This window comes from Semicossyphus pulcher, unplaced genomic scaffold (genome assembly GCF_022749685.1).
Source record: "Semicossyphus pulcher isolate SPU_LCO1_2020_fin unplaced genomic scaffold, fSemPul1.0.p SCAF_11, whole genome shotgun sequence".
NCBI classification, from domain to species: domain Eukaryota; kingdom Metazoa; phylum Chordata; class Actinopteri; order Labriformes; family Labridae; genus Semicossyphus; species Semicossyphus pulcher.
This window is the reverse complement of record NW_027211615.1, coordinates 8800709-8816341: the sequence shown is the minus strand read 5'-3', so window position 1 is coordinate 8816341 and position 15633 is coordinate 8800709. Positions and strand designations below refer to the sequence as shown.

Genomic DNA, 15633 nt, shown 5'->3' with positions numbered 1-15633 from the left:
CACTAATACCCTGGTATGCTTCCAGCCTCTGCTGGAACGTCAGTCAAACTCCCCCTTTAAGTAGTGTAATTTAACATTAATAATTAGCAAATGTCTAATAATTTAAAATGTCTGAACTAACCTGTTGAGGATGGTCTTCTAGTTAGCTCAATGGATAAAGCTGCTGTCCCATGTACTAACGAGTGCTTTAAGACTCTTGTTCAATTCTGGCCTCTGCAGGTACATCAGTCAAACTCCCTCTTTTATTAGTCATTTAACATTACAAATTTGCAAATGTCTAATAATTTCACAAGTCTGAAAGAACCACTCGAGGATAAAGCAGCCACCCACATATACCAATGGGTGCACTTATACCCTGGTTTGATTCCGGCCTCGGCAGGAACATCAGTCCACTTCATCCTTCTTAACGTATTTGAAAAACTTTCATCATTTCAAAACTCTAAATGAACCACTCGAGTGAGGGTGTCCAGTTTGCTCAGTGGATAAGGATCTCGCTCAGGTTACATGTGGATCTTGGGTTGATCCCGGCCTCTGGGAGAGCCAATTATGCAGAACCATTATGATTTGAAAACTCCAAACAATCCCCTTAAGGGATGCTGATTAAATAGCTCAATGCATAGGGTTCCCCGACCCGTGTATCAAAGGGTATGTTCAGACCCTGGTTAGAATCCGACCTGTGCAACACTTTCCAAATATGCCACAATCATTTAACAATACAATTATGTAGAACCAGGATGATGTCAACACTCCAAACGAACCAGTAAAGGGACGGTGATCGGTTAGGTCAATGCATAGGGTACCCGACCCGTGTATCGAAGGGTATGTTCAGACCCTGGTTAGAATCCGACCTGTGCAACACTTTCCAAATATGCCACAATCATTTAACAATACAATTATGTAGAACCAGGATGATGTCAACACTCCAAACGAACCAGTAAAGGGAAGGTGATCGGTTAGGTCAATGCATAGGGTACCCGACCCGTGTATCGAAGGGTATGTTCAGACCCCGGTTTGAATCCAACCTGTGCAACCATGTCCATTTACAAATATCACAGTCATTTAACAATACAAGAACCATTATGATTTCAAAACTCCAAGGGAACCACTTATGGGAGGGTGATCAGAGAGTACCTGATCTGCGTATCACACAGCAGGTTCAGGCCCCGGTTCGAGTCCAACGGCTGCCACCGTACCTATTTCCAAATATGCTGCAGTCATTTAGTCATTTAATTATGCAGAAGCACGATGATGTCAAAACTCTAAGCTCCCGTTCGATCCCCGCCTCTGGGAGAGAGTAGGGAGAGTAGGCTCACCTGCTCCGTGTATGTAAGGGTGAGTTCGCACACCCATTCAATCACCGCCTCTGGGAGAGTAGGGAGAGTAGGCAGCAGTATCAGATTACTTCATGAATTGTAATCAGAGTACTTGTAATCCGTATACTTTGTGACTTGTTATTTTAGTAATTGTAATCAGATTACTTCAGGAGGCGTAATCCGAGTATTTCTAATCAGATTACTTTTATGAATTGTAATCAGATTACAACTTTAAATGTAATCTGATTTACTTTCAATTCAGTTCAATTCAAGTCGTTTGAAATGATAAAGCAGGTCTTACTCCTATTAAATAAAATACAATTTAATCTATTAAATGTACTCCTCTTTTAAAGGATTGTTTGCATTTTTAAAATCTAGACTGTTCCACATTACTGTTAATATAAATATGAATGACTCAATATAAATGCTGCAATAAAATAGACGAATGTCTGCACTGGAAAGGGAAAATTAGTGGATCAGCGAGGTGGGAATTTTTGATGAACGAGGCAAGCACTACATCAGGTGAGATGGTAAAGTACCCTTCTTTTGAGTTTCCAATTGTAAAATGAAGACAGTTTTTTATTACAGTAATATTTATGCTTTAATTAAATAGAAAATAAATAGTAATAGAAAATGTACTAGAATAGGAAAATTGGGTATTGGACCAAATGAGAATGAAATCAGACACCACTGGAACTCTATCTGGTGAGCTAGATCTTGTACCCTCTGTTAGGGTATTGTTTGAAGTATTTAATTCAACGTCATTTTATTTCACTGGAAAATATATATACATGGAATCATAAAACCAGATGACTTACTGAACATCAGATTGAAGACCAGCTTTGACTGTAAGGTGCACTGAATGATTTCCCCCCCATTTATCAGTCTCACAGCTGCTCAGTGGGGGAATTTCCCCGCACATCTCATTTGACAACGTCCTACTACCCATCTGGTTTGGAGTAGTGCATTATGATGTCAACGTCTCCAGTCCTCTTTTCAATAAAGCAAAAGAAAAACCAGAGCTGTGGAGGACCTCTGGTTTCAGCCCCCAACGAGCAAGTCACTCCGGGCTCTTGCTCTGACTACAGGGATTACGCAGGCTGACTGTTTCTATCGTAATTCTTTATGGACAGCATGAGTGTTTTGGCAAGTCCCGGCATCACTTTGGAGCTTTCCGGAACAGTCTCTGTATTCTGTTAAAACCTTTCAGGGCAGCTAAATATTCATGCCTTTGTCTTTGTCGAGGGCACTCGCTGAGAGGGGAAAAGTACCAAATCATTCAAAAGTAGGTAAATTCCAAGAGCAGGTTGGGGACCCTGGGGACACGAAGCATTTGCATTCCCCCTCCATCAAAGACTTTTATTTTGGTAAAAAAAAATACATGCATACATATAGAATGCAGGAAGATTTTGACCTTCACAGCGCCCACATAATATGTGCACCCCAATGGTGAAAAGAAAACATGGCCTCTGGTATTATGCTTATTTTCTTTCTTACTAAGAGTTATAGAAGATTGGTTGAACTTCCCATGTCTCCCCATGCTAAATATGAGGCTATGACTAGCTAACATAGCTAGCAAAGACTGGAAAAGAAGCTAGACTTGTTCTGGTCAAGGTTAGAAATGTTTCCACTTGGTTGCAAATCAGTTTATGTCTTGTTCTCTACTAAAAGGATTCCTGACCATGAAATGTTCTAGCCCTCCTCTCATGTTTGGCTCAAATCTGACCGATTTACAACTTCAATCGATCATAAATATTTTACATTTGATTGCCTCTAGGCCTATGATATCCTCCACACTATGCATTTGTTACTGATCACCACCTTCACTGAAATTTGAGTAGTTTAGTCAACTTTGTAACACCTGTGGTGTTCCTGGTCAAATACCGCCAAAGTAAATGAATGGGTAACACTAGATTATGTCCATATGTACGTCCACACATTCCCCCACGAGCACAACACATTTCAGACTGAACATTTTTTGAACCAGAAGAAGAAGAGATTGAAGTTGAACCAGAGATAGAGGAGGATGTCTCAGAAATGGAAAACAACATTGATGGATTTTCAGTGTCTATCCTTGGTATATTCACTGCAGTTATTCATGTTAAACACTAGTCTCAGACATTGTTTACAGCTTAAAAAGATATTAGACAAAATTTGGTGATGATTAATGGTTTTTGTGTTAATGTGAGAGCAGTTAAAACAGACTCGTCATACCAAAGTAAGAGGGGAGTAACGAACCCGACAGGAGGGCTAGCACATAATCATTTGTAAAAACATAATTTGTCTTTTTCCTTTTTTAAGAATAGATTAAACAATTGATGCAGCGTGTCAGTTAATGAGCTTTAAAGATGCTAAAAGGCTTGTTTGTTATCTTTGTACAGATCCAGGCTAGCTGTTTCCAGTCTTTGTACTAAGCTAAGCTAACTGGCTGCTGGTGGTAGCTTCACCTTTACAGTACAGACATGGTAGTGGCATCAATCCTTTTATATCACATGCAAGAAACCAAATATGTTTATTCGATGTTAATTCGATTTTGTGACAAGCAGTTTGAGCTCCTCAAAGCGGCCTTTGTAACCTTTAGACCACCGCGACACATTGCTTCACACTACTCGTGGAACACGGGCGGTGTGACAGACCATGTGTAACTCTCCACTCTCTCTTACGCCCATTCATAAAGGTTATGGTTTTTGAGGGTTGATACATTTTATTCCTCATGATTGAAAGTTGTATTTCTCTTGCGTAGTCATGTGCTCCCTGCCAACTCAGTGTGGGAGTTAATCCTGTTCCTGTCTCTAGTATTTACCAAGTGCTGTCGAATATGAGAAGTAACCGTATGCCTAATGTGTCACAACAAAATAGTTTCGGATCATGAGCAGTAGTTACGGTATCTCTAGTATCTTGCATCGCAAATGTCATGGAAACTTAGTTCGAACCTCTTTGCAGAAGGGCCTGCAGGATGGTGTTGTTGCAGCATCTAGCACCGGCTTGGTTCCTCCTTGATAACAAAACTGCACTTCTCAGTGGGAGAACATTATCATCACTGAGGCACTATGGTATCTACTCACCCAAGTTACCATGAATATGAAGAGACATTTATAGACTAATACACGCTTTGGTCAAGTTGTTCTAGAAACATCTGAGTCTAAACCCAGCAACTCTGGGCCACTCTTTTTTTTCAGTAAGTACAGCATGCAGTCTTCCAGCAAACACATTTAAAGCCCATTTAAAGGCATTTCATTGCTGACACCGTGCAGAGAAGAGATGACAGGCCAGAAAGGTCACAAGAAATGTGACAGTGTAAGCAAACATTACACCCCCGCTACAGAAACACCAGGAACCCCGCCTACAATTAATGCACTCAACATGTGTGGGCTGAGAGCACATTTACACCATGAAGTCAAATGTTTCCACAGGAAGTCTTTTGTTAAAACACGAGCAAGTCAGAACAGAAGTAACTTAACCCCATGAGGTTCTCTTGATGACTCGATGACTTTGACTGGTACGGGAATCAATTTCCACCATTTAAAAAAAAACAAAAAACTAAGCTGTTATAAAAAAGGAAGTCTCCAGGATAAGTCAAAAATATGACATAAAAACACACCACTATGAGAAAAATATGAGAAAACAAAAATCATAATTAAGAGAGAAACAAGTACCTTTTATGAGATAAAAAGCATAATTATACATTTTTTAAGTCACTATTATGAGATTCAAATTAAACGTATGGCATTAAAATCCCAACCATGAGATAAAAAGTCATAAATCTGATATTAAGAAGTAATTATTAGAGATAAAACAAAGAACACCATGTGTTTGAACACCAAATTTATGAGATAAAGTCAGAAAACTTGGATAAAATGTTAAAGTTCAAAGACAAAAATTCATATTTATGAGATGAAAAGTTGAAATTAGGTGATAAAAAACATGGTTATGAGATAAAAGGTTATAATGCACAAGATTAAATATAGAACAGTAATAATTATGAGATTAAAAAAACCCTATATAAAATCGCGAATTTATTTATTTATTTATTTATTTAGCCAATCTTCACCCGAGTCTACCACTATTATTGGCATTGTAACCATAAGTATGTGTCTGTTGTTGTTCATGTAACAAGGACATATGTTGTTGTGGTAACAAGAACATATGTTGTTGTTGCTCTCTTTGCCTGTCTCTATCCTGCATCTCCTTCTATCCCATTTTTGGCCCATCCAGTCGAGGCAGATGGCTGTTCAACATGAGTCTGGTTCTGCTCGAGGTTTCTGCCTGTTAAAAGGAAGTTTTTCCTTGCCAATGTGCCGAATTGCTAAGTGCTACTCATGGTGGATTCATGTTGGGCCTCTTTAAATAACTTAACAAAGAGTCGGTCTAGACCTGCTCTTTTTGTAAAGTGTCTCGAGATAACCCTGGTTATGATTTGGCGCTATACAAATACAATTTGATTGATTGATTTGATTGAAATAAAATGGCGTAATTATAAGATTTAAAGTAAAAGTCATTATGAGATTAAAAGTCATTATTTTGAGACAAAACGTAAAAATATTGCGATAAAAGGACACAAGTTAGAGATGGGAAAAAAAATCAACATTAGATATAGTCAAAATGATAAGATAGGATAAATGCTAATGATTTTTTAATCCCATCATTATGACTTTGAATTTCAGGGTACACTTTGAAACAAGAATATTTTTTCGTGCTTCCAACTTAGTGACATACTTTCAGTTTCCACATGCACCAAGAAAGGTCGTAACACATGTCATAGCCTCATTTTAACATTAATTTCCATACCGTAGTGAGTGCTCTACAGGGGGTGGATGCAGCAAAGAAGGTGGTCAAGTTAAGGCGTTAAAGGTGTCACAAAATTAATATAGTGTTCTGTTTGTTTCTGAATGACAAAGCTGAAGTTCCCCACTATTACTTTGAATGGAGACAGTGTGTGTAAGTACTTGGTGTGGTGGAGGACACACACCCACACTTTTAAACTGATGAGAGCAGAAAAGCTGCTGCTGCTGCTGCCGCCCCCTCAGTTTTACAAAACACATGACTTCCAGGAAAACTACATACAAGACGTTTCCCCCAAAGAGATCGGCTTAGGATGCCTCACTCTTTCAAGAAACTCTGGTATATTATTCATTTTAAATTCTGTCCACATGTGGCTTTAGTAACATGTTACTGGCAACACTTGTATTCGTTTTCCATTCTGCTGAATTTAACAATCAGCGATACCCCATTTGTGAAAGACTATTTCCACATTTCCAGATGACAGATAAGACATGTCACAATTTGTATAATGGTTTGCATGACACAAAATTTCTGATGCAACAAAAACCTCTTATTTCGGTTCTGCATTAGATTAAACTGCTGAAACAGAGGGTCCTAGTTAAGCCTCAGCACAAGGCATGGTTTAGCAGCTGAGGATCTGCTTTGTAAGGATTTAAGACAATGTGAAGGTCTTTTAGGTAAGGGTAGTGGTTCTCAAACAGTGTGCCCTTTTTAAAAAATATTTTTCAGCCAAGTATCCCCTGACCAGTGCAAAATATTTTTGGTATAAAGAGGAACACTACAGTCAGTATCAGATTTATTAAACCTTGTAACTAAAAACAGCTCATGAAGTACACTGGTTTCATGCAACTGCTGGCTTATATCTCCCTCAGTCTAAGTTCTCATTTTAGCTTCTTGAATGTGAAATAAGTTGTTTTTATACTCCGATGGTAAACTTAATGTGTTGTGAACAATATATCTGAGGACATAGAAAACGTCAATGTTTCCCTGTCTGGTTTCAAAGACCAGACATCAGTATGATAGAAACAAATGGGCAGCTTTAGAAATGACTAAAAAAGTTGCAGCATTTCAAGGAAACGGGAAAGAAATGCTGGGGTATTTATGTGAAGACCCTGCCTGTGAATGCTGCTACAACTTCCTGATTTATGGAGCATGTCTGCCACCTAGTGGTCAACTGAAGGAACAGTTAAACTATCAAGTCATCAACATCCAAAATGTTGGATAGCATTGACAAAGTCTGCTCCACCTTTACATTTTTCACTAAAATGCCATTTAGATATTAAAAGTACTTGACTCAAGTGACAAAGGCAACAAAGACGGGACATAAGGTATTACATCTTTAATTTTTTGCAAAACAAGACTTGGAATACAGACAAGCCTGGACTCAGGCAAAGGAATCTTACAGTCCTCTCTCCATGCAGCGTGCAGTGTTGCACATGAGCAGAATCTTCCACAAACCCTCCACCAGACCTGATCTGATAATGGAATGTACCATTCCCATGTTCACACATTTACCGCTCCAACATTTAAAACTCAGTGCAACAGGGTACTCTTTAAAACATATGTGCTGTCACCATGAACGCAAAAACCAAAACTGCTTTTCTTAAAAAGGGGGTCTTGCAGAGTAATGCTCTGGAGACAAGAGCAACACTGGTCCACCACACAACATGAATGACTATTTGTTTTGCAGTTACTGCAGTTTTAAGGATGAACAATTGAAAAGTGAGGCTAAAGTGTTAGAAATCTGGGAGATTGGTTTAATCGACTTCCTCCATGCGTGAAGCATCGTCCTCACCGTCGCCTTCTAGGGGAGGAATCTCATCTGGGACGGATGAAGAGGTGGCCTCCTCTGTGGGGACTTCGTCATCGTCGATACCTAGAAACACAAAGGATTATTAGTTCGGGATCAACACAAGTAACAGATAAAAAACTGCTAATATTGATCTTCAGCGTTTCCTCACCCAGGCCGAGCTTGATCATTCTGTAGATGCGGTTGGAGTGGGTCTGTGGGTCGTCCAGGGAGAAGCCTGAGGACAGCAGGGCGGTCTCGAACAGCAGGATAACGAGGTCCTTCACAGCCTTGTCGTTCTTGTCTGCGTCGGCCTTCTGCCTGAGAGTCTCCACGATGGGGTGGTCTGGGTTGATCTCCAGGTGTTTCTTGGCCATCATGTAGCCCATGGTGGAGTTGTCCCTGAGTGCCTGGGCCTTCATGATTCTCTCCATGTTGGCCGTCCAGCCGTAAGTGCTCGTGACAATGCAGCAGGGTGAAGACACCAGTCTGTTGGACACTGTCACCTGGGTGAGACAGCCAAACAGAGGATGTTTAGACTTAAAAGCGATTAATAAAATCAGAATGCGGTGTCCAACAGCAGGCGAAAAACATTTTAAAAGTCATGTTAATAAAGCATGCAGAACAGTCTTGTTAGAAGTAAGTGCTCAGCACACTGGCATATCCAAGGCAAATGTTTACCATATCAACACCTACACTGTCTTGTCATTGTAGACCAACTGTATCACAACATAAATGTTTATACCTTTTGATTAAAATATTAGTTTCACATCATGTTAAAACAAATTGAACAAGTTAAACGGGCATCTGTTAGAGCACACTCAGAAGTTACATTAACAATTCTGTTCTTTTATCTTCAGTCATTTGAGAAGAACCGCACATCAAAAACACATTTGTCAATCAAAAAACTCATTCAGGACACACGCAAGACTGTCAGGCCTCCTTCAGCTGTGGAAAACTCACCAGGATACAACTTAGGACCACTTAGGACACCTGTTACCAAACAAAAAAACCATCAACTAGTCTGCAAGAACCTTAAACCCTACTGTACAAAGGGAAACTGGGGTTAATATAATGCTTAGCTCATTAGGATCACTGACCTTCTCCACTTTCTTGTCGAGGATCTCCTTCATGAGCTTGCAGAGGCTCTCGAACTTGGCCTTATCCTCCTCCATCTTTTTCTTCTCCTCCTCATCCTCTGGCAGCTCCAGACCCTCTTTGGTGACAGAGACCAGGCTCTTGCCATCAAACTCCTTCAGCTGCTGGACGCAGTACTCGTCAATGGGCTCTGTCATGTACAGGACCTCGAAGCCACGCTTGCGGACGCGCTCGACGAAGGCGGAGTTGGCCACCTGGTCCTTGCTCTCACCTAAAGTAGGAAATCATCATGTTCATCATGTTATCATTACAGATCTAATAGTTCTATTAATCAATTTCCATAATATCATTTTAAGGACAAAAAAAAGGCATCTGATAAAAAACAGCTTTTCAAAGAGAAACTAACCAGTGATGTAGTAGATGGACTTCTGGTTCTCCTTCATGCGGGTCAGGTACTCTGTGAGGGAGGTGGTCTCGTCTCCGGACTGAGAGCTGTGGTAGCGCAGCAGCTCAGACAGCTTCTTGCGGTTTTGAGAGTCCTCATGGATGCCCAGCTACAGACAGGAGGAATTGTGATTACACTACAGCTCGTACACAAGTTGCCTACACCAGAGTACAATACCTAGCAACACCTAATGGATAGCTTCTTAATTTTGGATGCAATGTGAATACAACCGTTATAATAACGTGATTGTCAATCAGAAAGGCCATGTCTGCCAAGTGAATAGGCTTATAGTGGGATTGATAACCCAAGTTAAGCATTAATCCAGGACAACTACAGTTAGGCTCAACAAATAAAGCTAAACATGCATCTGTCTTACTTTAACCTGTGTTGTAGGTCTCAAAAAACAGATGCGACCGAAGTTAGATTCAAGTTAAAAACCTGACTTGGTGACCAGGTGCCAGACTCCTAATGTGTGGATAAAGTCTTGGCATTTAGTTACTCATGTACCAACATTACAGTAACTGATCTACAGCACTAATTGACTAGTCTACAGCATGTAAGCACTGGACCAGAGTGTGCAAAAGAATTAAGAACACTTAACTAAGCAATGCACCACTGTGTGATGGTCTAAATGGTTGAGAATACACCAAGACTACAACTATCCGTCAGCTATGTAGCGCGTTTTAAAAATATCTGGCAGATAAAAGGAGCTAGGACTACAACTGCTACATTAAAGAAGGAAGGTGAACCTTATGGATCCATGGAGATGCACTGAAGCCATAGGAGTGCATTATGAAGAGGAGCCTTTGTTAAAAACCATTTGAAAATGTCATCTGTTCTTAATTAAGGCAGCAATGGGCAGGTTTATATTTAGATACCTTGATGTTCTTGGAGAAACCTTCGTAGAACTTCTTGTAGTTCTCCTTGTCCTCTGCCAGCTCGGCGAACAGCTCGAGACACTTCTTGACGATGTTCTTGCGGATGACCTTAAGGATCTTGCTCTGCTGCAGCATTTCTCTGGAGATGTTGAGGGGAAGGTCCTCGGAGTCGACCACGCCGCGGACAAAGTCTGGAGGTGGGGATAAAAATCATCTCCATTAGGAAACCAGCCGAGGCTTTCCATCAGCCTTTGTAGCCATCCATTGAATCAGCTTAGTGTAGGTGATGCAACAGTGAGTGCAGGGCTAAGTTTTGTTACTTACTCAGGTACTCTGGGATGAGCTCTTCACAGTTGTCCATGATAAAGACTCTCCTGACGTACAGCTTGATGTTGTTCTTCTTTTTCTTGTTCTCAAAGAGGTCAAAGGGTGCACGGCGGGGGATGAAGAGCAGGGCACGGAACTCGAGCTGGCCCTCCACCGAGAAGTGCTGTAAAAGGAGGAAAATAATTTTATTTTAAAGTGATATTCTGGTGGACACGACCAAACCTGCAACAGTTATTACATTGCAGTGTTTACCTTGACAGCCAGGTGATCCTCCCAGTCGTTGGTCAGACTCTTGTAGAACTCGCCGTACTCCTCGTTTGTGATGTCATCGGGGTTCCTGGTCCAGATGGGCTTGGTCTTGTTCAGCTCCTCCTGGTCGATGTACTTCTCCTTGATCTTCTTTGTCTTCTTCTTGTCCTTGTCTTTGGAGTCCTCCTCATCGTCTGAGCCCACGTCCTCAATCTTTGGCTTCTCCTCACCGTCTTCCTTCTCCTCCTTCTCTGCTTTTTCCTCCTCTGCCTCGTCGTCGCTGATCTCCTTGTCGCGCTCCTTCTCCACCTGCACATCAAAAACAAAAAGAGGTTAACTCACTGGCTCGCAAGCTGTTTTTAACTAGCTAAAATAAAGGGTGCAAATTCAATACTTACAAACAGGGTGATGGGGTAGCCGATGAACTGAGAGTGCTTCTTGACAATTTCCTTGACCCTCTTCTCCTCGATGTACTCCGTCTGGTCCTCCTTCAGGTGCAGGATGATCTTTGTTCCACGGCCAATGGGCTCACCTGTGACCATAATAGTACAGCAATGAGTACACTTTGTCCAAAGGAAATGTCATGTTCGGGACTTATGAAGTCATGAAGGTTTTTTGTACTGTTTGTTCACAATGTGCACAGCCCTTCTCTGGCGTTAACAGAATACAGAGTCATTCTAAGCTTTAAGAGTTAAACAGCAAATTAACATAATTCCACTGTTATAAAAAAACAAACTTTTCCATAATTCTTTCAGGTCTCTAAAAAACAGTGTCGCCAACTAGCTGAATATTGTCAATGGACAAGGTGTGAATATGGCTCTAGGATGTTTTAATCCTATGAAAACTGCATTAATAAATACGTGGTGCAAATAGATTATGTCAAGGGTGCCATGTGAACTCGACTAATCGATTCTGTAACGATGCCAGGAAACTTACCGCTGTCGACCTTGACTGTGAAGGAACCTCCAGCAGAGGACTCCCAGGCGTACTGCTCATCATCGTTGTGTTTGGTGATGACAACCACCTTCTCAGCAACGAGGTAGGCAGAGTAGAAACCCACACCGAACTGACCAATCATGGAAATGTCAGCTCCAGCCTAGAGGGAAAACAATGTATTACTTTAGGATACAGCAGTCAAATTCAGTATGTTTAAAGTATATCATCTAGAGCTGCAACTAGCCAGTCAAGGCATCTTAATGGATTGGTATTGATAAAACAGATGTCAGTATCTGATACTTTTAACTGAATTTTACTTCATTTTGTACAAATCACCTCAGTGTTCAGTATGCTCCCCCTTAAAAACATCCAGCCACTACAGATCAGCATGAATGACACCATGGTGGGCTTATCTATCCTGCCCAAATAAACATGTAGCAGCTTCCATTTTTTGTATGCCTGTGCTGGCAACTGCCTTCAGCTGTAAAAATGACAGACCTTGTCCAATTACACCCTGCCGCTGACAATCACAGGTTTTATTGTAGTTTCAACTGTAGCAGATTGCCTCACAGCATGAAAATAAGGTATGCTAAGAAGGCTGCAGGTGATATTTCTAAACACATTTTTAAATAACATTTAAAAAGTGTATAAAAGACTAATTATTAGCAGCATTTTCTTGGTGCAGTTTAAGACTGCAACAGTACAATCTTGTCTTGTGATGTGCCATTTGCTCCAATGTTCAATATGCTGCACGAGGTTGTGTTTCACTGTCGTACCTGCAGGGCCTCCATGAAGGCCTTAGTGCCAGACTTGGCGATGGTACCCAGGTTGTTGATCAGGTCAGCTTTGGTCATGCCGATTCCGGTGTCAATGAGGGTCAGGGTGCGGTCAGCTTTGTTGGGGATGATGTCAATTTTCAGATCCTTGCCACTGTCCAGCTTGGTTGGTTCAGTCAGGCTTTCATAACGAATTTTATCCAAAGCCTTTGAAAACACGTAAAGGACACATAATTACACTGGTGGTACCAAAATGACAGCATATGAATTATGAGAATTATTACAACTTCAGCTGGGATCAATAAATGCCATATTATAACATTATACAATTAAAAGAATATAGCTAATGTATACTGTAGTATGAGGAAATTATGGGAAACTGCTGCAGACTTACATCAGAGGCGTTGGAGATCAACTCCCTAAGGAAGATCTCTTTGTTGGAATAGAAGGTGTTGATAATCAGGGACATCAGCTGAGCGATCTCTGCCTGGAAGGCAAAGGTCTCAGCCTCCTCCTCTTGGTGCATTTCTTCAGGCATCTGCACAAAACGAAATCATGTTATATTTTTTCAAGGTGACTTCAGTTGTATAGCAAACACAATGCGTTTTAATTTAATAAATCAAAGAAAACACAATGACTCAACAGAAAGAAAAAAAAAAAAAAAAAAATTTGTTCAAAGAGCTTTCGGTTTCATTAAATGTAAAACGGTAACATAGTTGGATCATAACCAGAAGCCGGTTTCGCAAATTGGACGGCTTCCATCATATTTCCAACATCGGCGGAAGTGGCCGTTAACCAACATGGCGTCGACTGACAGACAATGGACTCCGCAAACACGTGCTTAGGAACGACTGGAGCCGAAAATGATGATTACGTTCGGAAATACGTCACTTTACGTTCAAGTGTTGCTAAAACGTTAATTAGTGTATCGTTAAAAACTACAAGGTGACGGTGATGTTACCATAGAGCAGCATTATGATATGGGCCATATCTTATTCCAAGATAGCATACTACATAAACCCGAAACTACATGTATTTCAGATTAACCGATTAGATTATTTTGTTTCTTACATAATAGTTATAACGGATGACCGGTGCCAATAACTGAAACTAGTTCTGCTAAACCAACCGTTTCATAAACGCGAAAACAAGACGGAGCATTATAGGTTTTGAAGGTGACATGAGGGTCCTGTCCTAGGATGTGGCCCAGCCGGTTCGAGGGTGTATTTTCAATACGGCTAGCTCAGTTTAATAAGCCCAGTCAGCGTTGTCATCTTCACCACACCTGCCTTGGTGCAACCAGATCCAGGCCTAGCAGTGCGGCATACTGCCGCATTTCCACAACCCACGATCGAAAATTCTCGGTACACTAAAATTTCTCAGTTTAAAGATTTGACATGATATAACAGGCATGCAACACATGTTACAACGTTTATATGCTAACTGTAGCCCACGAGACAGTTATGATGCTAAGGTTGTCGTCGTGACTCACTAGCTCTCATCGTGGATACATCCATTCATAGCTCATTGTGTTAGCTTAAGCGAAAAATGAAAGGAGGATAATGTCTTTCATATGTGACCAAAATATTCGTGTACCTACCTTGTTAATTCCGTTGACTTTTCTTGAATAAAATGCAACCAATATATTATCCCTTCTGCTCTCTGACGCAGGGAAATGGAAAGGGACTTCCTTTTAATAGACCGGAATCTTTATACACACTCGCTTCAGTGTGCTGCCGTATCCATCCGCGGTGCACCATCTACCACTAGTACCAGCCTGTGGGTGAAAGACAGTCACAGAAATGACAGGGGAAAAAAGATTGTTTCAATATGCGGACTTATCATCAGTAATGAAATGAATGTTTGAAAGTGCAAAAAATAAAGACCTATTTATTGATGTAATCAGTCAAGCGTATGAGCTTGAAAGACTCAAAAGGGTAGCAATTTCATGTACTTCATAATGTTAAAATCCCCCAGCTCAAGGTGAGGGATTTTTCACGTCGGAAATTCAATAAATAAATAAATAGAGTATATCTGTGTTGAAGTATTCTTTACGAAAGAAAATGTAGTTATGCTGATGCTATTTTGCACAGTGCACCTGCAAGAACCTGCTTGTAAAGGTAACCTTTTGAAAATTCTGCACTATTACAAAGTAAATGCCTGTGTGCGGCCAGCGTTTATTGCCGCCCCCTTGTGGACATTTGTTCATTCATAAGAGGACAGAACTAGATAGATACTCAGACACCACATTTTTGAATACGGACTAGACTTCACAATTACTGTCACAGACTATCGAGGCAGCATGATCTATCTCAATTGAATATGTCTTCAATAAAAATCATACGTACATCGTTCATTTTACGGCAAACTGCGAGGGTCTTTTTAATCTGATGGAGGAATACTTAAAATCAGGAGGGTGTGATTCGTTTCTTCTAGCACTTTCCATGAAAAACCCGCCTAAAGTGACGTCACGACTTGTCAGACGCAGCCCTCGCTGCACAGCTGCTGTCACAGAATCATGTATCTACAACAAAAACACCATGGTAACCAACCGATTCACCATTATGTAGAATAAAATTATTAAGTACAATATAGCGTTATGTGGACTTGCGGTTTCTTTTTCAAAACAAATTTAAATTGTAGTATACATATATTAGGAGCGCCCAGGAAGGAAAATAAAAACGATAAAATTGTTATGAAAATAGACCACACAGTACGCTTATTGTGTCTAGAGACTATATTTTTTATTATATAATTTCCAAAATTTTGCAGAAAAGTTTTTTCCATTTAAACAAGACATGCAAATTTAATTAAAACAAGGGGATCCGCTGACATTTCAAACCAAAACAAGCAGGTTTACTGCAGGACAGGCACCTAATCATTAAATACAAAAGCAACTGCGTGATTAGCCAGCCCACTTAGTATTTTAACTGTTTTTAGTTGTTTGTTTTATTTGCTTTTGCCGATTACTTTACATTCTCTCAATGATGCTTTTTGGTGAAAATGAAAGCTTAAAACTGGACTTTTCTTATTATACAAT

General features: G+C 40.4%; 1 protein-coding gene across 1 annotated transcript; it reads right to left on the bottom strand.

The window, feature by feature from the left end:
• Positions 1–7419: 7419 nt before the first annotated feature.
• On the bottom strand, positions 7420–14300 carry hsp90ab1 (heat shock protein 90, alpha (cytosolic), class B member 1). The gene is made up of 12 exons (XM_069683714.1): positions 14194–14300; positions 12988–13131; positions 12594–12800; positions 11818–11977; positions 11280–11413; positions 10885–11190; positions 10630–10795; positions 10306–10496; positions 9389–9536; positions 8985–9253; positions 8057–8390; positions 7420–7971 (listed from the first exon to the last, which is right to left on the bottom strand). The coding sequence occupies exons 2-12, from the start codon at positions 13129–13131 to the stop codon at positions 7853–7855; spliced, it is 2178 nt and encodes a 725-aa protein (XP_069539815.1). The 5' UTR covers positions 14194–14300; the 3' UTR covers positions 7420–7852.
• Positions 14301–15633: the final 1333 nt, after the last annotated feature.

Excerpts from the sequence above, each read along its gene's own strand:
- hsp90ab1 (XM_069683714.1), bottom strand. The coding sequence starts at position 13,131 with ATGCCTGAAGAAATGCACCAAGAGGAGGAGGCTGAGACCTTTGCCTTC. Across the intron at positions 10,497-10,629 it reads GCTCATCCCAGAGTACCTGA|ACTTTGTCCGCGGCGTGGTC; the intron begins GTAAGTAACAAA and ends CCCCACCTCCAG. Across the intron at positions 9,254-9,388 it reads GTCCATCTACTACATCACTG|GTGAGAGCAAGGACCAGGTG; the intron begins GTTAGTTTCTCT and ends TTCCTACTTTAG.